This window comes from Haliotis rufescens, unplaced genomic scaffold (genome assembly GCF_023055435.1).
Source record: "Haliotis rufescens isolate VD_foot unplaced genomic scaffold, xgHalRufe1.0.p SCAF_6, whole genome shotgun sequence".
Classification (NCBI taxonomy): Eukaryota; Metazoa; Mollusca; class Gastropoda; order Lepetellida; family Haliotidae; genus Haliotis; species Haliotis rufescens.
In genome coordinates, this window is record NW_025964334.1 from 43,354,159 (window position 1) to 43,381,266 (window position 27,108).

A 27,108-nucleotide genomic window follows, 5' to 3' on the forward strand; every position below is an offset into this window, starting at 1 on the left:
ACATGTACTACAATATTGAAAACTAAACTTTACTTGTTTGAAAAATACAATAAAATATTGGTTTCACAGGAACTTTTGTTGTTGAGTTTGTTTCGATAGCATACATGTACATAAGATCATTTACAACACGTACAAGCAGTCTTGGTACTGTATTTGGAGCTGTAAGAAGATTGTTATATATCAAGCAGAGAGACAATCCATTAGTCTGGAATTAACATCTTTTTCTAGGAAGGTCAAGATCTATACTGTCCTTCAAGAGCTCTTGTTGATGATGTCAGTGATGACAGGATCTATAAATTCAACGACAAGTTTTGAAGGAATTTGATCAAGATGTCATGTAATCTTCATACAAGAAACAATAATGTTCCTAATTTCCTCTTGACTACACAGTGCTAGTTAACCTGGTTTGTTTCCAAGAAATTGTTCACAGCTAAAGACATCATGAATTGATTACTTGTCAAGTCATTTCCAATTTTTGCATTTTTCAAGGAAAGAAGTGCCGTTGTCCCGACTCATGCAAGTGCACGAGATACAGGTAAGCAAGTTACTATTACCTGCACAACTGATATGGATAGTTGACAGCGAAGAGGACTTCTGTTGAAACTGAAGTGTACAGTGTGATGACATTCAAAATACAGGATTTATGTCCATAATGTAATGGAGTTTCTACTCATAGAACTATTAAAAATGATAACTATTGTTTGATTTTTGTATGCTTATTTCTGGACCAGACAATCCAGGGATTGACATCATGAGCATCAATCCATGCAACTGGGATACGGTGACATGTTATCAACTAGGTCACCACACAAGACCATCCAATCCAATGAGTCGCCTCTTACGACAAGCAACATGGCAGCCAAACAACAATATTTATGGCTATGATGTAATAGAGGTAGGGTATAGGATATGTTTCCAATGGTTGTGAGGAATTATCAGATGCTGCCGGTACAACTCTAAATGACAAGCCATTACTACAGGTTACTTGACATTCAGTTGGATGAGCTAAAAATACAACATAGGACAGCAGTAGTGTTTGAATGCACTTTATTTGTGAGAGTGAGTGAGGTGGTGACTTTCAACGCGAAGCTGGTGGAGGTGGGGGCTGAGGCTCAGCTGTGTCCAGAGATTTCAGTAATCGGAACAGGGCAGCTGCTTCTCGAATGCGGCTGAATTCTATACAGAATGCCTGTACTTCAATGAAGATGTCCTGCAATAAACAAATAGTCACACTAAATTCCTGATGTATTGATATCCACTATGATTTTCTTCACTCAATTGTTATTTCCATTCAACATCCTATCAAAGACTATCTGTGTTTTTGCAACCTTTGAAACATGGCCCTGTTTTCCTATTGTTCATGCAGTCTTCTTAATGCTGACTCTGTCTTAATCCATAAATGCCCTAATAAAGTCTGTAAATATAAGAAGAAGAAAAGTGCTTGCACATACTTGAAAAATCAGAAGCAGCCCTGTCATTGACAATTTTTGAAGGCCCCGTAAATCATTACATAATAACACCACACATTCCCAGTGGCTGCCATTTCCTTCAGTGAAATGCATGCCAGCTACAACCTCATGCCAGATTAAAATACCCTGCCTTGAGCTAACATAAGTGTGAGACAACTTGAAAATAGAATGGCCCGATGGCCATATTGAAAATGTCATGTTTGCACATTTCTGCATGTATCATTATGATTGTTTGTTGTTAAACGCCGCACTCAGCAATATTCCAGATGTAAATAATCGAGTCTGGACCAGACAATCCAGTAATTGACATGATGAGCATCGATCCACGCAATTGGGATATGATGACATGCATCAACCAAGTTGGCGAGCCTGACCACACAATCCCGTTACTCGCCTCTTACGACAAGCATAGTTGCCTTTTACGGCAAGCATGGGTTGCATATCATTACGGAGGTATGTGGTATGCGGAATAACACACAACATTCGGGGGGTATAGATATTTTTATTATCCAGCTATGACCTTTGACCTTCGAGTAACCCTGTTTTTCTAGTGTCATTGCAGCTTAATCATGTCTGTCATCATTTTTTTCATATTTCAGGCATGCCTTTGAGCCTTGTGGTTCTATTTTCATATGACTCCAGTGTTTACAAAGTGATATACAGTTTTCATAATGAAATATAGAAACTAACGAACATTATCTTACAGCTAAAATGGATAGAATTATCATTAAACCGCCCGCATGTTATCAGACATGAGCCGGCCTCTGTGACTTGATAATGCCCTCATATTTTCTGACGAAGGGGCCATTATCAAGCACGTTGTTAGGTGACGTCATATTGATGTTCAATAGTGACATCATCTGCTTTGTTCTATGATGTTTTCATTTTTGTTAAATGGATCAGTGACATTCTTTGTGTGTTGATTGCAGTAAATGTTTCAAAACGGACATTGTTGTTTATTTTTCTTTTGCTAACAAATTCTATTCATTTTAGCTATAATAATGATCATTTGCAGAAGCCCTTGGTCTTTTCAACTGCCCCCCTTGTCGGGCAGTTAATGGAAGACCTCGGGCTTCTGCAAATTATAATGCCCTGAAAATAAGCATTACCCTTATATTATGATATGTTTTGTAACTGTTCCATGGCAATAACTATCACTGTTCTTCTTTGCATCGTATGACATGACGCAGTACTTGCGACCACTTGGAAAAACATACAGTGTTCTGGTACAAAAACTTCAGCTGGTATCGATTGCACGCTAGCCACTTTTCAAAATGAGATACTTTCATGAGCAGACATTTAAAGAAAGATACATGGAAGTATGTGATATATGAAAATAATGAGGGTTGGTGCTTAACTTTTCCTGGAATGCGCGTATTAATATATATTACGTCAGAAGGTTGATGATTTGTCAGTCGGACAATGATAACTAAAATGAAACAAGGTAACAATTCGGACACATTTCAGACAAATCCAACTAGTTAAAATTAGGGAAAAGACCCCAAGCCGCTGACATCTACAAGCAAAGAAATGGAAACTGATCCCGCTAGGCAAGAGTCCTGACTAAATTGTTTCTCATATACTCTACAAAAAAAGAAACACAAAAGTAGTCAAATCGTAAATACCTGATAATGATGCCCACATCCATTCAAAATTAATACCAAAAATGAATTGGTTGGGATTGTTTTGTGTGGAAAGATTGAGTTACTGCAGAAATTTAGCCAAAAGATTGAAAAAATTTGCGAAAACACAACCATGTGAGAGCCTTGCTCCAAATACACACCAACATGACATGAATGTGCAACATTACTTGTTGGGCTATAGACCCGTTGCGTTTTCATTTGCAAGCCATCAGAATCTTACAGCAAGTGAACAGTGAAAACATGCCACGACTTACGGAAGCCCAAGGCAACAACACTATTAGCTGCCTGCAAACAGGAGAATCATCTTCAGCTGTAGCCAGGTACTTCCACGTAGCATCAAGCACCATTATGAGACTGTGGAACTGTTACCAGACACACAGGATGACACGTTACCTTCCCAGAAGGTTCGACCACGAATCACTACCAGGGCACAGGACAGATTCATACAGCTAGGTCACTTATGTGAAAGAACCATCACAGCCACCTCCATAGGATATCAGCACAGATAGCGAGGAAGCTTTTACGCATAGAAGGTATATGCACTCAACGATCAGTTCAAGATGTCATTTTGACATACCTGCTTCTTCGGCTGCAACCTCAATGGTGTCAAGGTCATACAGTATGGCCACAACTGCCATGGAGATAACATTGGCTTGGGAACGAGTCATATTTTATGCTTTGTGTGCAGATGGTAGACATCACGTTTACAGGCGGGGAACATTTTGCACGACACTGCATACAGGAAGTGTACAGACATGGTGGTGGTAGTGGGATGATGTGGCAGCCATCTTCTACACTTGTAGGATAGACTTGGTGTAAGTTCTGGGGAATTTAACGGCACAACGTTGCATGGATGAGATTCTTCAGCGTCCACATCCTCCTATTTTGCCATAAGTGAAAGTCATTTTGCAACAAGAAAACGCACGACCTCACACAGCAAGACAGATAACAGCCTCAGGAATCACAACATGCAGGTTCTGCAATGGCCCTTCAGGTCTCCTGGATGCACTGGATAAACGAGCACATCAGCAACAACCACAGACCCTCCGACAGTTGGCACAAGCACTGCAGGCAGAGTGGTTGAACATTCCCCAGGCCACAATTCTGGATCGGACTGCTTTCATGGCACTACGATGCCAGTCAGTCTTGGACTCTAATAGTGGCCATACAAGATATTGTAAACAGATGACCTTCACCTTAAAACATTCTGTTCCATGTGTGCCATATGGAACCTTGGTCAATATCAATCATGTGTGCCAAGTTTAAAAAATCGATTACCATCTGTTAATTATTTATATGAAACAAAAAAATAATCTAAAAATCACCTTTGCCCTTAACAGAGTATATATCTTGACAAAACTTGTAAAATGTCTCAGCTATCTCACAGTTAGACACTGATTCTCAGTATCTTAGATTAGTGTTTTCATAATGATAACAATTATCCCAGTAGTTGCTCCAGATTCCAGATGGTTAATTCTGATCGATTACTGATTGACATGCTATTGTATGGATCAGAAATTTGGGGCCTAGAACATTTGGATGTTATAGTCAGTTGGCCACCAGCGGAAAAGTGGCTTAGTTTAGATTTTCGTTCCCACATTTTCCTGTATACCTTAAACCTTTTCTATTGCATAAAGGAGGTATCTGTACACAATTTTCATTGGGTAGTAAGCTTGCAAGTGTGTGCAGGAATTTTCAGGGGGTCAAAATTGCATAAATTGAAGGAAAAATGCATAATTTGACAAAATTGGCTGTAACATTTTCTTTAAGTCATTAAACTATCCAAATTATGTCTTTGATTACAGGTAATATGTTCGGTTATCTAAATTTGGTGCATATTTTGTTTCATTTAACTGTTATTCTAATTCTCAGTGGAAACATTGGTAAAAATCATGTTTTTTTACTTCATTTTAAAATCTTGTGAGTAGGTAAAACATTAATTCCTTTGAATTGTGATAATAAAACCACTATAACTGGGTATTAAAATCTGCCTTAACCATTGTACTATCCTATACCAAAAACAAAATGAAAATATATTACATAGGGGTTGAGATATTGTATACAATGTTACCCCACCCCCCAAAAACCAATTTTGACAAAAATTGCTTATTGAGATATGGTGGTAGATGATGTTGCTGTAGTGGATGAGTGGGATAATTGCAACAATGCTTAAAAACACCAAAATTGTAAACACATAAAGAAAAAAGATCTTTCAAGTTTTTCTGTGAGCATTTATGGTGGCCATCTTGAATTTCAATATGGCCGCCATTTTTACCTGTTTTCAAAATCAAGATCTTATATAGTTTTTCAACATGGTCATGTAATATATCATATGAAAGCCTTTTACATTGTCTTTTCAATGATGTACATTATTCACTGACTCCTGTGGTAAATTGACACCCAACAATGAAAAAAGGAAATATTGAAATCTAATTTCTCTCGCGACCCATACCCAAATTTAGATTTAAGTTAAAATGGACATATTTTCACTCAAAATTGTAGATCTACTGCACTTTAGTTCTTCAACATGGTCATGTAATATATCAAATGAAAGCGTTTTTACATTGTCTTTTCAATGATGTACCTTATTCACTGACTTCTGTGGTAATCTTATCCCCCAATAATACAACAAATGATATATCGAGAGCTAATTTCTCTAGCAACACCAACCAACCTCCAAAGTCGTATTTTAATCAAATGGACATCGTTTCACTCAAAATTGTAGATATACTGCACTTTTGTCTGAGCATTTCACTAGTTTATAATTTGAGTGAAGAAACAAACATGAGAATACTTGTAGTATTATGAAGTATTAAAAATTACATCCCAGAGTCAAGGGCTGTGAAATAATGTCACCTCTAGTCACCGTCAGAGTCCATCTCTTCTGGAAAGGTAGGTAAGTTGTTTCTGTTTAGGCATGACATAGCACAACTGCATCCAAGGGAACATCCCATGTTGTTCTTGGCGCAACTACACCTGGATGAGGAGCATCTGCCTGTTGTGCATTTACAGGTGAGCAATTCTAGACACAGTGCTGGCATTCATTCCTGGGTCATTGGGATGGGTTCTATGACATCGTCTGTAGACGTCCACCTATACCCTTCTGGTGGTAGAATGTCAGCCTTTCCTTTGTGTGCAGAACACCACGTAACGCAAATGTCCTGACATCTGAGTAGAGGTTGTGTGGTGGGAGTTCCTCTAGGTCTCAAACTCTGTGGAACATGTCAGCTGTAAGTGTATTAATGCTAGTTGCAGTCAATGCTGGATTGTACATGTTGACGACAAATGCTGGTAGAGCTGCTACAACATCTGGAGTGAGAGATTGATGTACATCATCAACTTGTATGAATAGAGGGTCCTTTGCAGTACCTACACCCATCTATATTTGAGCAGAAAACAGATGATTATGATGTATTAATGGTACTAACACATCAGTGTCTCGGTTGTGAATGACAATGTGGTCGTATACATTGCAGGAGGCATCCATGACATGCATTATCATTCGTGTATCTGCCTCTTCATGTGTTTATAGTAGATTTGGTATTGCTGCAGATTGATCTGAAGAAGATATTACATCATCATGGTATGAATCGAGGTGACAAGCTTTTGTCAGAGTTCATTGACAATCGATTGGCGGATAATACTGAGAGTATTCATGACAAAATATCAGAAATACGTCCAACAGTACATGTTCCGCACTGTACACCATGCAGGTATCAAAGAAGTCAACTCAAACCAATACCTTTAGGCAAGGAAGAAAACTTTTAAGAAGGTTGCTGAGTGGCACCCACAGTGGAAGAGAAGTAAACGTACCACATCTTCTAACACATGAGCTGTCCCAGACCCTACCTTCCCTGGCAACAATAGATGGTCTACTTTGTACAACAAAGCTGCATTATCACATTTGCTTGCAGATTCTCATGCTACCATCAACTGATGACACAACAAGCATTGTTGTTTCTGGCATGGCTCTTGTACAGGCTATAGGCAAACCAAGCTAATCTAGGACCTTTGGAGATTTGGCTGATGATTTCAATTGGTATGTGCTGAAGAACTTCAGTGAAACTTGTACTTAAGTCGATGATGTATTTGACCAATATGTTGCAAAGTCAGTAAAATCTGCAACTCGGACAAAAAGAGGTGATCGATCAAAGAAAATTCGAAGAATAATAGGTAAATGAGACATCCTTTTGCTGACTTCATTGTCCAGTTTTATTGAAATGAACAAGCAAAATTTGATACAATTCTTGACCACAGAATTGCACACACAGGCACAGCATCTCCATCATAATCATCAAATCATCATCAAGGCAGGTGGATTAAGCAGCCCAGATACGGCAGTATCGTCCATAGATCAATCTGAAGCAATGCCAAATCTACTGTCAACACATAAAGAGGCAGAGACACGAATGGTGGACGCTGATGTGTTAGTACAGATGAAACATCATAAACATTGGTTTTCTTCTCATATATGAATTGGTGCATATCAGTTGATGATGTACATCAATCTCTCATTCTCTCAGATGTTGTAGCAGCTCTACCATCATTCCATACGGTCACAGGTTGTGGACCTGGAACATATTTATCGCACAACCGTATTTGTTGCAGCATTAATACACTTACAGCTGACATGTTCCACAGAGTTTGAGACCTAGAGGAACTCCCACCACACAACCTCTACTCAGATGTCAGGACATTTGCGTTACGTGGTGTTCTGCACACAAAGGAAAGTCTGACATTCTACCACCAGAAGGGTATAGGTGGACGTCTACAGACGATGTCATAGAACCCATCCCAATGACCCAGGAATGAATGCCAGCACTGTGTCTAGAATTGCTCACCTGTAAATGCACAACAGGCAGATGCTCCTCATCCAGGTGTAGTTGTGCCAAGAACAACATGGGATGTTCCCTTGGATGCAGTTGTGCTATGTCATGCCTAAACAGAAACAACTTACCTACCTTTCCAGAAGAGATGGACTCTGACGGTGACTAGAGGTGACACTATTTCACAGCCCTTGACTCTGGGATGTAATTTTTAATACTTCATAATACTACAAGTATTCTCATGTTTGTTTCTTCACTCAAATTATAAACTAGTGAAATGCTCAGACAAAAGTGCAGTATATCTACAATTTTGAGTGAAACGATGTCCATTTGATTAAAATACGACTTTGGAGGTTGGTTGGTGTTGCTAGAGAAATTAGCTCTCGATATATCATTTGTTGTATTATTGGGGGATAAGATTACCACAGAAGTCAGTGAATAAGGTACATCATTGAAAAGACAATGTAAAAACGCTTTCATTTGATATATTACATGACCATGTTGAAGAACTAAAGTGCAGTAGATCTACAATTTTGAGTGAAAATATGTCCATTTTAACTTAAATCTAAATTTGGGTATGGGTCGCGAGAGAAATTAGATTTCAATATTTCCTTTTTTCATTGTTGGGTGTCAATTTACCACAGGAGTCAGTGAATAATGTACATCATTGAAAAGACAATGTAAAAGGCTTTCATATGATATATTACATGACCATGTTGAAAAACTATATAAGATCTTGATTTTGAAAACAGGTAAAAATGGCGGCCATATTGAAATTCAAGATGGCCACCATAAATGCTCACAGAAAAACTTGAAAGATCTTTTTTCTTTATGTGTTTACAATTTTGGTGTTTTTAAGCATTGTTGCAATTATCCCACTCATCCACTACAGCAACATCATCTACCACCATATCTCAATAAGCAATTTTTGTCAAAATTGGTTTTTGGGGGGTGGGGTAACATTGTATACAATATCTCAACCCCTATGTAATATATTTTCATTTTGTTTTTGGTATAGGATAGTACAATGGTTAAGGCAGATTTTAATACCCAGTTATAGTGGTTTTATTATCACAATTCAAAGGAATTAATGTTTTACCTACTCACAAGATTTTAAAATGAAGTAAAAAAACATGATTTTTACCAATGTTTCCACTGAGAATTAGAATAACAGTTAAATGAAACAAAATATGCACCAAATTCAGATAACCGAACATAATTCCTGAAATCAAAGACATAATTTGGATAGTTTAATGACTTAATAAAAATGTTACAGCCAATTTTGTCAAATTATGAATTTTTTCTTCAATTTATGCAATTTTGACCCCCTGAAAATTCCTGCACACACTTGCAAGCTTACTACCCAATGAAAATTGTGTACACATACCTCCTTTATGCAATAGAAAAGGTTTAAGGTATACAGGAAAATGTGGGAACGAAAATCTTGTTTTTCACCCCTGGCCAACAGACTATTATTGAGAAAATACATTTATATGCATGTAAACGGTTCTTGGGGGTAAAATCTAGCACAGAAAACGCAAGGGTATATGGTGAATGCGGACGGTTTCCCATGTATATCAATAGTTATTTAAAGGTTATTAAATACTGGGTCAAGCTATTAAATATGCCATCTTCAAGATACCCGAAAAAATGTTATAATATGATGCTTCTCTACAACAGCCATGGGAAACAAAATTGGGCATCAAAAGTTAAAAACATGTTATACGAATATGGTTACAGCAACATGTAGATATGCCACAACATTTCTTCTCCCGTTTGACACAGACTTTAAAAGATATGTACATTAAAAAATGGCATTGTTCTTTGTCCAGTTCTAGAAAAGCAAACTACTACACTACATTGAAGACTACTATTATACTAGAACCTTATCTATTAAGTGTAAATTTACATAAGTTTAGAACAGCTCTTTCTCGATTCCGTTGTGGCTCACATGATCTATTTATTGAAATAGGCAGATATGAAGGTATTGCAAGAGAACACAGACTTTGTAGGATTTATAAAACTGATTGTACTGAAGATGAATATCACTTTTTATGTGTATGTCCAGTGTATGAAGATTTAAGAGCAAAATATCTAAATAACTATTTCTACCGCAACCCAAACGGTAACAAATTTTGTAAATCAATGACTTGTGATTGTACAGAAACTATTAGAAATCTATCAATGTTCATTTATCATGCCATGAAACTAAGAAAATGTATGAATTTGTAACACGCCCCACACATTGTACTATAGGCCTTTGGCCTCATAAGTACCATGAATAAAGATTGATTGATTGACAAGGGGGACGCAATGTTTGTTTGTAAACATTGAAAGTAGCACCTACCTGACCTTTCATATTTACATTTTTATTATATATGACCCCAATGTAATAATGACCCCGGATACCATAAGCTGTTTCGAGACTCGAAAGTGGTCGTCACATCGGTGAAATGTAAACAATGACACACACTAGGCGTTCAATAATTCCGCTAAACCACAATTTCACAATTGGAGAAAACGGGGCATAATCGGCGACATTTACTTCATCAAATTTGCTAAAACAAAGATGCCAACAGTATTTCATTGACGTGGTCGTTTAATTCCATGTATTGTGTATACGATTTCGTGATAACAGTGAGCTGACACGAAAATTAACGCACATATCACTGTTGAAAATGGGGTGTGTGTCATTGTTTACATTTCACTGATGTGACGACCACTTTCGAGTCTCGAAACAGCTTAAACAATGTTTTTCTTCACTAAAATTAACAACGGACGTTATTCTCGTGACATATACATTGCAAGAGCATTCATGAATATGCTAAAAAAAAATTTAACCACCCGTTCTAGAGTTTTTCTATAGTAAATACATGGCATGTCCGCCATGTTTGTTCGTCTAGTGGTGGCGGCAATTGTGCAGTCATTGCCTGGGTCAGTGTAGCGCCAGCGCAACATACCTAGGGAACCAGGCTGGTACAAATGAAGAATAACATTCCCATGAACTTCTTTTCCAAAATCCTGACATCAAAGTGTACATCAGAGCTCAACCTGACATCAATATACTTGTGTCAGTATGGGTGTGTAGAGTGTATTGAGACTCACCCTGACATCAATGTACTTGTGTCAGTATGGGTGTGTGGAGTGTATCGAGACTCACCCTGACATCAATATACTTGTGTCAGTATGGGTGTGTAGAGTGTATTGAGACTCACCCTGACATCAATGTACTTGTGTTAGTATGGGTGTGTAGAGTGTATTGAGACTCACCCTGACATCAATGTACTTGTGTTAGTATGGGTGTGTGGAGTGTATTGAGACTCACCCTGACATCAATATACTTGTGTCAGTATGGGTGTGTGGAGTGTATTGAGACTCACCCTGACATCAATGTACTTGTGTCAGTATGGGTGTGTAGAGTGTATTGAGACTCACACTGACATCAATATACTTGTGTCAGTATGGGTGTGTGGAGTGTATTGAGACTCACCCTGACATCAATGTACTTGTGTCAGTATGGGTGTGTAGAGTGTATTGAGACTCACCCTGACATCAATGTACTTGTGTTAGTATGGGTGTGTAGAGTGTATTGAGACTCACCCTGACATCAATGTACTTGTGTTAGTATGGGTGTGTGGAGTGTATTGAGACTCACTCTGACATCAATATACTTGTGTCAGTATGGGTGTGTAGAGTGTATCAAGACTCACCCTGACATCAATGTACTTGTGTCAGTATGGGTGTGTAGAGTGTATCGAGACTCACCCTGACTAAAATGTACTTGTGTCAGTATGGGTGTGTAGAGTGTATTGAGACTCACCCTGACATCAATGTACTTGTGTCAGTATGGGTGTGTAGAGTGTATTGAGACTCACCCTGACATCAATGTACTTGTGTCAGTATGGGTGTGTAGAGTGTATCGAGACTCACCCTGACATCAATATACTTGTGTTAGTATGGGTGTGTAGAGTGTATCGAGACTCACCCTGACATCAATGTACTTGTGTCAGTATGGGTGTGTAGAGTGTATCAAGACTCACCCTGACATCAATGTACTTGTGTCAGTATGGGTGTGTAGAGTGTATTGAGACTCACCCTGACGTCAATGTACTTGTGTCAGTATGGGTGTGTAGAGTGTATTGAGACTCACCCTGACATCAATGTACTTGTGTTAGTATGGGTGTGTAGAGTGTATCGAGACTCACCCTGACATCAATATACTTGTGTTAGTATGGGTGTGTAGAGTGTATCGAGACTCACCCTGACATCAATGTACTTGTGTCAGTATGGGTGTGTAGAGTGTATCGAGACTCACCCTGACATCAATGTACTTGTGTCAGTATGGGTGTGTAGAGTGTATGAAGACTCACCCTGACATCAATGTACTTCTGTTAGTATGGGTGTGTAGAGTGTATTGAGACTCACCCTGACATCAATGTACTTGTGTCAGTATGGGTGTGTAGAGTGTATCGAGACTCACCCTGACATCAATGTACTTGTGTCAGTATGGGTGTGTAGAGTGTATGAAGACTCACCCTGACATCAATGTACTTGTGTTAGTATGGGTGTGTGGAGTGTATCGAGACTTACCCTGACATCAATGTACTTGTGTTAGTATGGGTGTGTGGAGTGTATCGAGACTTACCCTGACATCAATTGTCTTGTTGCGGATGAGGGACTGGAGGAACACACACACTAAGCGGACTAATCTGTTCTGCATGTAGCGATCCTTGATGGTTTCACAAGTTGATATACAGTTGGAGATGTACAGGTGGATGAATTCAGGAGGTAGATCAACATGCTGGAATTCAAATACATCATTTCTTTGAAACTTGGGTACCTAAGTTAAAATTATACACCTACAAAATCAGACACATGTGCTCAACTGTCAATGTGTCATACAATACAGTTCATTTCTGTCATTGTCATAATGTCCCGGACCAACAGATCTCGCTATTAAACTGAGTTGAAATTGTTCCAAATCAATCAATATTCATCAACAGACATATAAAGACATAGCACCAAGGCACTGATGCGCACTTTGTTTAAAGCATGACAATTGCCATTCATGGTGAAATCATTAGCCATCAAGTAAGGAAGTACTGTCTGGTTGATATGTGAGAACAGATTAATCTATGTGTAATATTCTTATTCTTATCATATATAGTAACAAACATCCATGTAAAATTATTTAAGATGACGGATGCGAAATCCTGCATCCTTTACACATCACAGTTTCACATGGAGTGCATCAAAAGGGAAATCTTATTATGCATGTTGACGAATGAATGCTGCCATTTCATAATTTGATACAAATTAAAAAAATAATTTCTATAAGTAATCAGTTAAAAATTGAATACACATTCTAAACCTTCATGATCTTCAAGTTCTAGCTGTTTCAGTTGCGGAATTTCACATGTATTTTAAACTAACTAACTAACTAACTAACTATCAGCTTCAGAGCATGCACAATTTTACATCATGTGCGGTAGGGTACTGTTTCCGAATTGATTGGGGTGAAGTGTATGCAACGAGACTTACGAATATTTTTTTTTAGAGGGGTATGTACAGGTACGTCTTCAAGTGCAAACAAACACTAGTATAATTATATACATTACATATTAAATCAGGTAAAAACAAGGGAGGAATTAGGGTGTTTTATTTGAATTAACATTGTTATATTACATAGTTTACATATGTATGAACCCCCATTTTCTAACCAGGGATACCTACAATGAAAGGATGCGAGTCCACTGGCCCTCATCATAAATAACCCAGGTAAATCCCTCTGTGATGCAAGATATTTTGGGTTTGTTTTTTTGAAGATGTTGGTGCATAAAAGTAACTTATCTTATCAGAGCACCTTTAGAATACAGCACCACAGCACCTTCTCATGTGAACAATCTGTACTGTAGGTCATATGTCACTAAGACAAGCAACCAGTTTTTGTGAGAATCCGTCATATGCAAACTCAGACCAACAGATTGTTAGCCCGACAGTTAGCTGACTGAGCTACGTCAACACTTTTAACCTAAGTGTAATTTTATCTAGTAATGCGTAAGATGTTATGGAAATGAACAGAGATGGTCAAATAGGTCACGTTCACAGACACGTACAAAGGCTACGGGTCATCATGGTGTCTTGTGACTTTAGTCTACGGACACTTACGAGTGATCCCAAGCCATTTGGCACACTTGTCCAGTTCATGTACACGAACCAGATACCAAGTGGTGAGGAGTCAGTGGATATGGCACAAACTGAAAACGACTCCAGGCGTTGGACATCGAATTCATGAGTATGCATGAATAACATGTATTTAATAATTCATCAGGTGTTTTTGTGACAGAAAAGTGTGAAAGGGGACACTGTAAGGATACTGTGGATCACAGTAAGGAATGAGGAAGGTATAAGCCTTACTGTGATGCCTTGAGGGTGAGGTGGGCTTTGAATACTGAACATATATAGTGAGTGAAAGTGGGTGGAAGTACATGGACAGTTTCTTGTAGCCAAAATAGTCGACACCAAACCATTTCATCCTGCTCTCTAGACAGTTTTTTGTGTGAAAAATATTATGAATGCAACTGAATATTTAAAAGCAGTAACAGAAAAGTGCAATTATTTGCATGCATTGACCCTTTGACAACCTTTCTTTAAAACGCTTGAGAAGTGGGCTCTTATCCGTTGCTTTCATTACAAAACTAGAGCCTACAAACCTAATTAATTTATTGCAAACAGTCTAGTTAATGAATAGATATGTGCCATGAGTCCTGTTGAGCTAAAAACTGTGAATAATTTTGGACAGAATAACATAATGTTATAATTCTACTTCCTATTTTGTCATCAAATTTTCACTCTCTCCATCACAATCATCTGTTCTGCTAAAACATTCTCTTCCCAGTTTATACAGTAATTCTGTTCTTTTCAGCTGTGTATCTGCGTATCGTAACTCTGACAGAGAACTCATTTGTGTTAGAGATTGAAAAAGCAGGGTGTTTCCCAGTGACGTCACGGGGATTTCCCAGCTGCGGACAATAACAACAACATAGATAAGTGACACAGAATTCATGATTACATTGTCAGGTCACATTGTTTAACATGCACATATTTGAGTGAAATTCTGTACAATCCTACATATGTCCTACATGTAGAAGTTTTGTTTTTATGATAAAAGATGCCATGACTAACCGAACACAAAAAGCATTCGTGTGCCATGCAATAGCATTTTTCAAAACCAATAAATGCTATAATCAATAAGTTTAGTGTTACCACACTTTAGCTATTAGAATTGAAATAATGTGCCAAAAGATACTTCACTATTTTCCCTTCAAATGGTCCTCTCGTGAGCGCGCAGAACTTTATGATATAAACACATCCCGAACAAAGTCAAGGACGAAAGTAAGGGACTTTATTTTAAATGACAATGATGAGACCTTTGATCGAACAGCATATGCGTTCAGCATTTAACATGCGTGTTCAAGTCTGATGTTTAGTGATGTATAGAGTATAAATTATAAAGTATACAAAAGTCAAGTTTATATTAGTGTAAACACCAACATTATACATGGAAACACTCAGAAAAAAAATGTTCAGGAAGCAGCGCACCCACAAGCAAGTTTTTAAGACAATCTAAGCTTGTTAAGTTTGTTTTGTTATTTATGTATCCAATATATTTCACGAATTAACCAAGGACTTAAATACACTATCAAGCTATTAGTATTTAGATGATGAAATTATTTTTTTATCTATCTAGATCCATTATTCTTTTCAAAATTTAAAAGTGACACTAATTTTCGTTCGCAAAGGGAGATAATTTAGGAATTGTCAAGTCATGTTGTCTCATGGAACATGCCACAAGTTAACGTGAACATACATATTATGTAGTCATTTTCTATCCTTTTAGATTAAGTAGACCTAATAAACTGATTTGTCTGATTTCAATTAAATCTGGCTAAGGAGCGAAATACTTTGTATGTGTCAAATCTGTTCCAGAACGTAGTTCAATGATGTTTGGTTTGTCGGACAGAATTGCTGAGGATCATTTACTAGTATTTGTCTGTTGAACCTATACGTTACAACGATTTTCTTGTCTCAAGTATATCTATATATTTTTTAAAACATAAAACAGGAAGATGTAGACTTGAATATTAAAAAGACCAAAATATTTTAAAACCGGTTTATTGAATGCAAAGATTATTGTGTTGAAAACGTGTATTTAATATTGATCAGTAACTTTCATTCAATAAACATTTTTTCTGCGAACATATATTGGAAAGTGAATTTTGGACAATTGGCAATCTATGCTACATTGTGACGATAACCCGAATGAGCATGGGAACCAATTTTTTATTTAATTTGTCGATACGAAAATCTATGCTTAACTTTTGCTGTCAAAATTTCAGTAAATTGTTATATTTAATGGAATACATCTATATGCCGTTAATCACGTGTTTTTAAAGAATGCAATTGTTCAACAGACAGTTTGTTAATCACTTTGTATCAAATATTTGTCTTTCAAAAGGATATAGATAACATAGGTATTGAATTGAAAACGAAACAAATCACAATTACTTTTGCAAGAAAAATATTAAATATTGTATACAAATATTTGATCACATGTATTTCCTTGTTAAGTCAATAAATACTACACTGTATAGTTAAAATTCAATTATTAAAACCACCCGTCCCACACGATTTTAGATGTAAAAACTTATGCGAAACCTTTATGGGTTTTTTTACATATGTAGATTGATATAATTTTATAAAATGCTATATAAAATAAAGACTAAAGCATTGACACAAATGTGATCCAGAAAATAGAAAACAGCGGAACTCTGCGCTTTATGAAAACTGTAACATTGAGCAAGGTGTCCAGGGCGAATACAAAGGGAACCACTCTCTAGAGTTTGTACTAAAATTAGCTCCCCCTGAGTTATCAATAAGGTGACTGTCAACTGTAGCCTGCAGACACCTTCCCTTTTTATCCTTCCCAAATTATCGAAAAGGTATGTTGTTTCACACTTCTTCTGCATGGACTCGTATAGAAATATATTGTAAGCTATCGACTCCACAGTTATGTGGATCACTGTCGCAATTAAGAACATTTTTGACATGAAATCCTTGATGCGTTCTTTGTGTTTTCGAAGTGTCAATTTGAATCACTCAGTTTTACCAAATGAAATGTCAATGTTTGAACGTGAAGCAGACTAATTGTTTGGCAAAATATCTATGGAAAAGTATGCCGCCATCTTGGATGAAGATAAAATAAACTTACGGCAGGTATGGGGCTATCTTAGATTTACGACAATCTTGAGATATCTTAGGGCTACGATAGTTTCAAAAATAGGCTACAATAGCCTACAATTTCCTTACGATAACTTTACAATAATTTTAGGGCTACGATCGTTTCGAAAATCTAGGCCCTGGATAGTGTAATTGATATCTTTTCCCAAGCAGCCAGCAAAGATATAGCAGCCACTCTGACAAGAGATTCAAACATGTCCTGAATGCCACTGATTTTTACTGAAGAATGTAATGTTTCTTGCAAAATTAGGTTGATAGGTCTTGTTTCCCTGAAATATTATTTCCATATTTTGACAGTTAATTTTTGCATCCATACATTTGATGCATTGTGACATGGACAAAACAATGCTGATATACCTACATCATTCTCAGTTTCATAATGACACCAGGGACAGAGAGGATTTCCACTTGACTGTTTCTTTTCTACAATCTTCAACCAACATATTTTTAGAGCATTGTTTTTGCATTGGAATCAACAAAACAAGTCTGACACATGTAACTGTCAGAAGTTAGAATAGGATATGTTCACCATTTACTGAAAAGTATGAACTATACAGTAAACATGATGATTAGATTCACCAGATGGCTTTCCAAGCTGCATCCAGACCTGACACAGCCACAAGGATTACCAGCATGATAACACCTTACATTCCTTACTAGGAGGGGGAAACTAACATGAAGTATTATCATTGCTTCCACGTTACGTTTTTTCCTTATTTGACACATTATCTCTAATAGTGGTAGTGTTCAAATCTTTGTCAGTAGGTTTGGTTTCATTAAGATTATAGTTTATTGGAGCAGGATGCATCCAATTGTGGCAAAATAATACACACACAGAGGAGCATAAATAGTTGCAAGATGAAAGCAACTGAAAAATGATGACAGAACAAAATATCTGGGTTGCACATTTCATAACAGCACAATAAATCCTACAATACTGTACCAAGAAATATACCAGAAAGTAATACAAGAGGCCCATAGGTTCTGTATCGCTCACCTGGATATTTACACAATCATGACAAAAGATACATTTACATTGACATGTATGTAATACTGCAAATATTTCGTAATTTTGACTCTGTCAGCATTTAAAAGGGGTGGATAACAAATATGACAGCAGGAACGTGTACTTCTCTAGATACAAATGTAGCATAAAGATCTGAACCCCTTCCATGTTATGATAAAGGATCTCAGTGGCAAGGCTGGACCCCACAATTACACACAACTAGTTGTTGGCAAGTAGAGTTGTAACCACCCAAGCTAATGGTGTAAGTAATGGCGGCAACCTCACTTTTTTTCACACCTCTAACTACTAGAGGTAGATGAATTGGGGAGGTGGGAGGGAGTACTTCGGATGTAATAGAGGTAGTATTCTTAGAGTTATCAACAATGATAACTGTAGTTCGATAATTCTTAAAAAACTTCTACCTCTATTACATCTCTGCCAGAATATACCAGGGGGACCCGCCGAAATCTGCCTCTAGCAACTCCCTGTTTAATTGACAGTAATCCTCTTCTGGAAACCATTGTTACTGATTCGTATCCTAACTCGAGATAATTTCACTAGGATATACCTTCACTAGAATTACCATTATATTTGCTGAATTTGTTCATAATAATGATGTCATTTCTAATCTATTCCTGCTTAATGACGCCATTTCTTGTTAAATTTGGATTTTTGACACTAATACTGGTGCTGACGTCACTTTCAGTGCTGATGTCACTTCCGGCTGTGATGTCACTTCCGGTTTGTCACTTCCCTGTTATTAGGTAATGACGTCTCTCAAGGTCTATTTCTACCAAAGACATCATTTCCTGATTAGATGAACCTTGTACTGCTATTTCTGGAGCTGACGTCACTTCCGGTTATGATCTCACTTTCGGTGATGATGTTACTTCCGGTGATAATGTCACTTCCGGTCCACTGGAGGCAGTTAATACCGGTACTCAAGGTGCTTCTAATCCATCCTACACCTAATAGACAGCATAATCAAGGTTGTACTCACCCTCTGATGTTGTTGGTGTTGGATCCTTGCCCCCCTCCCCACCTTTTTATTTAGATAGCAGGGGGAAAACTATTGGTGGATGATACTTTTCGCCTCGACAATAGAACCAAGGGAATATATCCCCTCTAGGTCTGGTTGGACACCATGCAAGTAAAAACGGTTGAAGGTGTTTTATGAGGCCCACCGACAGCTACTTGTTATCTTGAGACTGATGTCCATGAAGCGAGACTTATGGCTAGGGCTCTGATTTCATGAGCTGAGCAGAACCGAGACATGGCATGGAATTCTGAGCTTGTGTATAACTTGCTGCAACAGTAGCCTTAAGTCAGCCCGCTATCGTAGCCTTGGTGATGTCCTTCTTGGAATGAGTCTTGAGGGATATAAACAGTCTCCTTCGATGGCGTCTGTGTGTCTTTAGTCGAAAGATAGAATTTGAGAGCTCTGATGGGACATAAAAATCTGTCAGGGTGATCCACTGTTGGTCCCAAGGCAGGGATGGTATATTGTCTATGACCCAACGGCCCCTTTGAGGTATATTAATTCTTGGCTACAAAATCGGAGAGCGATCTTAGAGTGATTGAGGTCCAATGTTGATCATGAGTGAGACTAGAATAGTCCAAGGCATGGAGTTCTGAAACTCTTGCTGCTGTTGCCATGGCTTGGAGGAAGGAGGCTCTATTGGATTTTGGAGTAAGTAAGCCTTAGCCATGGGCTCATAAGGTTCCGTTAAAAGTGCCGATAGCACAACAGATAGATTCCACTTGGGGAAGATACTAGGTGTGCGAACATCTTCTAGTAGAAAGGACCTCATTAGTCTGTTTAGAATGGGATGGTTTCCAATTGATAATCCGTCATATAGAGGTACAGAGAGAAGAGCCAATCTGTAACCTTCTATCGTCCAATGTCGGAACTTATTTTCCTGACATAGATGTAGTAGAAAATCTGCTACCATAGGGATTGATACAGCATTACTTATAATCCCTTGTTGTCTTCTCCACTGGGCGAAATTGTCCCATCTGTTGTCATATAAAAGGGAGGATGAAGGTCTCCATGATCTTGCCACAGCTTCTGAAGCATGATCAGAGTATCCTGATATCTGCATTTTGCGTGATAACTTCCAGGCGTTTAGATGTAGGCTGGGCAGGATGTCGTGGAAGTTGTTGGACTTGGGCTGTTGTAACAGATCTCGATGGCGAGGTGAGGTGCTTCCATTAGTAGACTTAATAATCTAGGAAACCCCGTTCTGCTGGTCTAGATTTGTGCTATCAGGATTATCATTGTTCAGTTTCCCGGGAATATGTCTAGCTTCCATCCAACAACTGGTGGAGTCAGCTCGTCCACTTCAATCGATTCTCCGCTCATGTCGGGACATGACAAAACATGAAAACTGTGTTGTCAGCGAACCAATGCCAAATCCCTGGTAGACATATAGGCGCACTCGTTCTGTATCGAGGAGCGATCGTGGGAAGAATGCAATAATGTATCGCGTAGGACAGGTTGAATATAAAAAATTACTTGGTCTGAAAGATTGTACCATATGAATCGTTTCTATCTCTTGGGATTCGCATAAGCCTTCCTGTTGTTATATCGGGGGACGATTGTGCATGGTGTCTCGTTCACTGTGCGTGCAGGCATCGGATGTCCACTGTAGTTGTGAATCAGCTACATTATATACAGCGACAGGCGCCTGGTCGAGTGGTTGTAGTGTTACACATAAGCGATCATGTAAGTCACTCTGTACAAATATACTGCACGGATCCCACTAGGTCAGTTGACCTGATTACGGTCAAAGATGTTTACAGTCTTGACACGTAACATGTAATTCTTCCTGCACAGTAAACTGTAGTCCTGTATGCTGAGTCGACTAGTTTCAAGCTCTATACGAGGCAGACCAGTGGTGTGTCTTCTGAGTCGGTGTAGGGGCAAGTTGATACCCATGAAAAAAGTTACGACCTGTCCGGTGTTGTGAACAATGACCCAGTTGAGGGTCTTTAGGTCATGAGGGACCAAAGTTCTTCTTAGGAAGGGGGTGGGTGGGGTGGGGGGGGAAGTAGAAATTTGCCGTTGAATGTCTTGGGAGCAGAAATTGGTTGTGACATTATCAACCTCTTGGATTACCTGGAAACAGCTCTTGAATGTATCTGTGCTAGTATATTTGTTGACGCTAAACGCTTAATAGCTGTGAAGACATCCAGACTTGGGAATAATCGGGTCTGGACCAGATAATCCGTGATTGATATCACGAGCATCAGACTTGGGTGGAGAGTAAGTCTTCCTGCATACTGACTAGCAGGCTGTGGATGAGTCCAACTTGATCTGTCCTAAAAGTCATAGGAGTCAAGCTGGGTATGCATTCAAATGATGTATGTAATGGTGGAATGATGTGTCTGATTCCAGTGACAAACCAGTTGATATCAGAACCAATGTCGATTGAATATCTGGATACCAAGGAAAGATCCTTAATCCATGAAGCAGGTAATGTGACATTAGTACTAGGGTTGCATACTAGCTTCATAAAGTCTTCATCCAAACTTTGATAATCCTGAAGTGGAGCATCACGTGTTCTATACAATTTCCGCTTCAATGGAGGTAAGGGTAGTCGTTCATCATGTCTGAGCTTGAGTAGACTTTCTGACATCTGGTCTACTACCTTGCCTGCATAACTAGCCCATGGCAATGTCTGGTGGATATGTTGCAATGATGTAGGAGCATGAGATCCCCCATATTCCAGCATCTTAGGTTGCGAATTTCTGTCATAGGAGGTTGGAATACAGGCATAAGGTGATATAACTCCTTGATGAGTTCCACAAAGTATATCCCTCCTGATAATGCCGCTGGGGTGATTCATCAGTCTGATTAATCTCTTCATAAAACTCTGCTTCTGCCTCCGAATGACCGTAGGTAGCCCCCGGGGTGTGGATATTCATAATATTCCGTACACTCCACGTGTTCTCCATGCAGTTCATCATCCCCTGGTGTCCTGGGTGCCGTTATGCAAAACAATCTTAGCTGTAAGGTGATCATAACTCCCATACCTTAACATAGACTTACAACAGTCGTAGCCCTAAGGTTGTTTTGTACAACGGCACCCAGGATTCCAGTATGATTAAGGTCTGTGCGGCTTGTGATGGCTGCCCATGTGTAACGGAGCCTTTACGGTAATCTTCGTCTCCGGTAACCGTACAGTGTCTTAGCTAGGGAGCATGGCCTTGCTTAGATTAATGTGACTTACTAACAAGTGCTAGATCGTTACTACTATTACAATTGTTGACTCCAGCACACACAGGAAAAAAGTGAGGATGCCGCCATTGCATACGTCATAGCTAGGGTGGTTACAAGGCTTTAGTTAGTGTGACTGAAGCAAAAATACAGGATTTACGGCAGAGATGTAATAGAGGTAGAAGTTTTGTAAGAACTGTTTGTTTTTATTGAAGAAATTACTGGCAACTGACTAAAGATTTTCAGGCAATATGCCACCACATTAGGTTTAACAATGACAGCTAAATTTTGTAAATTTCAATCATTTGGATTCATATAACAGTTGACACCATTGAAGTTGATCCGTTGATTAATGCTATTGAAATAGTTCAGCATATGACAATGACATATAGCAATGATTTTTGTCAATTTTGACCAATTCAATATTTCTTCCCACCGAAACAGAATATTTAATGGATTATAAGAATGTGTTCCATTCATTCATCCTTAAATCCATCAGTCAGTCCTGCCTCAATTGCGATGAGTTTGCCAAGAAATAAGGAAACTTAGCAGCTACCACACCACTGGAAGGTAAGAAGCTCACCGTGGTCAGTCTGTTGACAACCTCCATAGAGTGAAGAGACATCTCCATGTTCACAAGCACTGAAAAATACCTGCCAACAGAAATTTCAAGTCCAGATGAAAAGCAGGAGTGCAAATGTTTTATATATGATCTTAAAACCTTGTAGAAGAGATTATTCAACACTAGAGAGTTGTCACATGTCCTACAGGGATGTAAGACAACATAATGATATATTTGTTGAAACATATTTGTGAATTTATGAGCGCTTATATTTATCATACATCATAAAATTACTTCAAGCAGTAGCTAAATCAAAATTTATTTTCAAGGAGTTACAGTTCAGACAATACAATTTGCATACATCATAATGTGTTTCCAAATATTTCTGAATGGAAAGAGAAACTATTGCATTGATTTAAAGTTCACTAATCTATTCCATGTATTGTTGAAATGTCTGTAAATAACCAATCAAATTCAACATGTGCTTGAGATAGTGGAGGTGTTTGGTTCTTCACATATTCAGCCAAATTTGATAGATGAACAAGAACATGAACAGCATGTCTTTCCACATCCTCCACCAAGTTTGCTGTTTGGACACTGCTGGAAGGTCAAGGTACTCTACCTCTCCACAGAACAAGCAGTGTTTGGGAACTTACTCTGTTATTTGGTTGGAAGGCATCAACTTCAGCAGAGCTTCAATGGCAACAAGGGGATTGTTTTCAACGAGATCTGGCAGCTGAAACACCAATTCTCACGGTGTTATTTAGATTAGTTTAAAAGAAATAGTTAAAGTGCTGTGCAGCTTACCTGGCAAGATTCCACAGATGTCTGGGCATACATAGTGTATCACCAACTGAAGTCCTTCCACCCATCCCTATGTATATTAGAAAGTTGAACATACTGTTTTTATATCATCAAAAACTGGATCAATCATTGGAACAATGATAAAAGTACTTTTCATCATATTACAGAGTTTCAGCCTTCTTGTCTATCTTATGATTATTTCTCCAAACACAGTTATTACATCAGGATATATCTGCAGAACATGTACATGTTATTTCCATACCATTTCAAACTGAAACATGAACAGATTTCCCTGAGTGACAGTAGAAAGACCAACTGCTGAGATAATATTTGCAAGATTTCAGGTTCATGAATCGTGAGGTCAGAGCCAGTTCCTCCAACAGAACAGAGTCAATCAACATTTTATCAGAACGAAGGTCCTAATCGGAGAACTGACAGACGGTGGATACTATACCCAAACTTTGTCAAACTTGAGTTCAGTGCTTTTCTATTCGAATAAAACCTATATCAGCACAGTTGATAACAGATTACTGAAGGTTTGGGCACAATGGGGCCTTTCCAACCTCTATTTAGTTTTTTTTCATTCTGTTGCTTTTTTCTTCACTTTGTATGTGGTGCCCGCAGAGTTTACCTGCAGTAAAACTAGACAACGGGGATATGCGGAGGTCAAAGGTATTAGTAGGCTAGAAAATCTGTATACATAAACAAACTACAGTCAAACACCATTGTGTTGAACTTTGATGAGTAAAAAATACGGTTGTCTCAGAGTGTATTCCATCTTTATTCATCATTTTTCTGTTGTGTCTATCCTTGGATAACTCAAACTATTAATGTTGGTCCCTTTTACTTCGATACAAACGTGTTTGAATGTAATACTATGTTATACTACAGTACAAACTGAAGTGAGATTGCATTATATGCAATGGCTGAGAATTGAGCAAAAGTGATATTTTCAACATGGCTGCTGTCTGAAATCAGTTCAAAGTTTGGCGAGCACTTTCCAAGAAACATCATTGGTATGATCATCCACATAAAGTTTCAACTTCAAGTAACAACAGCCAAGTGATTTTAGAAGTCCAACTACCTATTTATCTTATGGAGAACCAAATAAATAGGAGCAGCAAGTATTGAAGCCTTCACCCTTTATCACCTAATTCCCATTCAATCAAATTAAAATCTTTAAGAAAAAACAACATTACCAGCTGAGAAAGAAGTTTCACTGAAGTGTGAGGCAGGACCCAGCAGATGAGACCATGTGACATGGATGTGATCACGTCACGTAACCTCCACATTACTGATTGCTACGGACGCCTAGATCTTGGCATCTCAAGAGATTGGGGGGAGGTAAGTCTGCGACGGGTGGGCCCTTAGACATAGTAATGCAAGATAAGTATACAAAATTTAAATATATTTAGATTTTAGTAAATTGTTTTAACTTATCCTGCATTACTCGTCATGCATCTATATAGGACGGTACGGCAGAGGGCATACCTTCAGATGTAGTCCTGATTGACATCAATGGCAAGGCTGACTCTGGACAGGGTTGGCTCTAATATGTTGCGTAGAGCCATCGTAGAGGCAACCACCCTGATCTTATGAAGATTGTTAGCTTTCGTGGATCAATGTCGGCCATCTAATAAGCCTGAAGGATGATATCCACAACCCTAATGATATAGTGATGCAGCTGACATTTGTTTGTGGAGGTCTCAGAGATGGGAATAAATATGCATCTCCGAGCACCACATAAAGTCTTGGAATGACGGAGATAAACTTGTAATGCATGCACAGGGCATAATAAGAGTTCATTCTCATCTTCAGCTCCAACAATCAATGATAACGGTGGGATGGAGAAAGATCAGTCAGGTTGTCATGGTAAGTGATTCTTGGCAATAAAAGCCCAGCACAGCCCAAGGTGAACAGCTCCGTGAATACCACACTCAAAGCGTACACGGGTAATGTCGAGAGCAAGAAGTTCACTAACCCTTAACGCCATGGCCAGTGCAAATGAGAATATTGTTTACTTTGTGAGATTATCAAACGATGTAGTGTGGAGAGGCTGGAATGGGGGAGCACGCACACACCAAAGTGTGGAGGAGGGCAAAAAATTGGCCTTCTGACCTTTAAGGCGGAACCAGCATAATAGCACCTGTAGTTCCAGGATCTTGGCCATGATCTTCCGATCTTCTGGAACTGCCAATACCAAATTGAGAGCTACCAAATAGGTAATAATGGTGCTGCTCTTCAAGTGTGGCTTGGTATGCAAATAAAGGAGGTATTCAGGTAGGTTGGTCACTTCCTGCAAGACTCTCAACGGCCACAAAGGCTGCATCACTTTCGGAAGAAGTCCTGGTGGCAGAAAAGCATACAGTCCTTTTCAAGGGATGCTGAATGCGTCACCACCCAAGCCTGCAGGTCCGGGATCTGGGAGACGTAATTTGAAATCTGGTAGTTCTGGCAAGTGGCGAAGAGGTAATGTTGGAATGACCTAGGCGCTGACATAGGAGATGAAACACCTTGGCCTGGAGCTTCCATTCCATGGGTGCTACCCTGTCTGGCACATATAGAGCCAGAATCTGCCAGAACGTTCCAACATCTGGGAATGTGGTGGACCAGAATGTGTAGGTCCAGCCGATCTACCAGATGGAAGAACCAAAGCACCAGGCACCAAACCACTGTGATGTTGTCGGTGGAGATGGGGAGTTGAGTGTACCGGAGGCACTCCTGCCAGTGTGGTAACGCCAATATGAGTGCCTCCAACTCAAGGTTTTTGACGTGCCAAGTGCGTTTTGCGCCTGACCACAGCTCTGTAGAGAGGCGTCTACAAACAGGTGGGACGTCAGGAAAACTCTGTTAAGGAGACACCTCCTAAGATGTTCGACTCTACCGTATCAATATTTGTTCACACTATGAACAAATTTTGGTTTTGACACTCAAAGCAACAATGTCGCTCTCAGCTACATTTTTCTCTCCATACATGACAAGCATCTGTCATGTGTATGCCTCAATAATCTTTGTGGTCAGTTGGTTTCAACAATGTAATAGACACAGTCTGATTCTCAGCATCATCACAAGATTCCTTTCGACAATTATTAGTTAAGATTTGTTTTCCTGAACATTATTATAAAAACGTGTTGTACATGGTATTTTTGGATTGCACTTATATATATATAAATTTTACAAAAAGAGAAGGCATGACATATAGAAACCACTGCAGATTTCTTCTAATTACTTTCTAAAACATTTTGAATGACCCAGCCAAACTGGATTAATGCTTACGAC

General features: G+C 38.7%; 1 protein-coding gene across 2 annotated transcripts in view; it reads right to left on the bottom strand.

The window, feature by feature from the left end:
• Positions 1–1,030: 1,030 nt before the first annotated feature.
• LOC124114617 (CCR4-NOT transcription complex subunit 11-like) overlaps positions 1,031–27,108 on the bottom strand; it is a 105,022-nt gene continuing 78,944 nt past the window's right edge. For both annotated transcript variants that reach the window (XM_048385601.1, XM_048385600.1), the window contains 4 exons: positions 23,682–23,761; positions 23,047–23,116; positions 12,584–12,739; positions 1,031–1,210 (listed from right to left, as the gene is read on the bottom strand). In XM_048385601.1, coding sequence (XP_048241558.1) covers positions 1,079–1,210; positions 12,584–12,739; positions 23,047–23,116; positions 23,682–23,761 — 438 coding nt within the window. In that variant the 3' untranslated portion in view covers positions 1,031–1,078. The remainder of the gene's footprint in view (positions 1,211–12,583; positions 12,740–23,046; positions 23,117–23,681; positions 23,762–27,108) is intronic.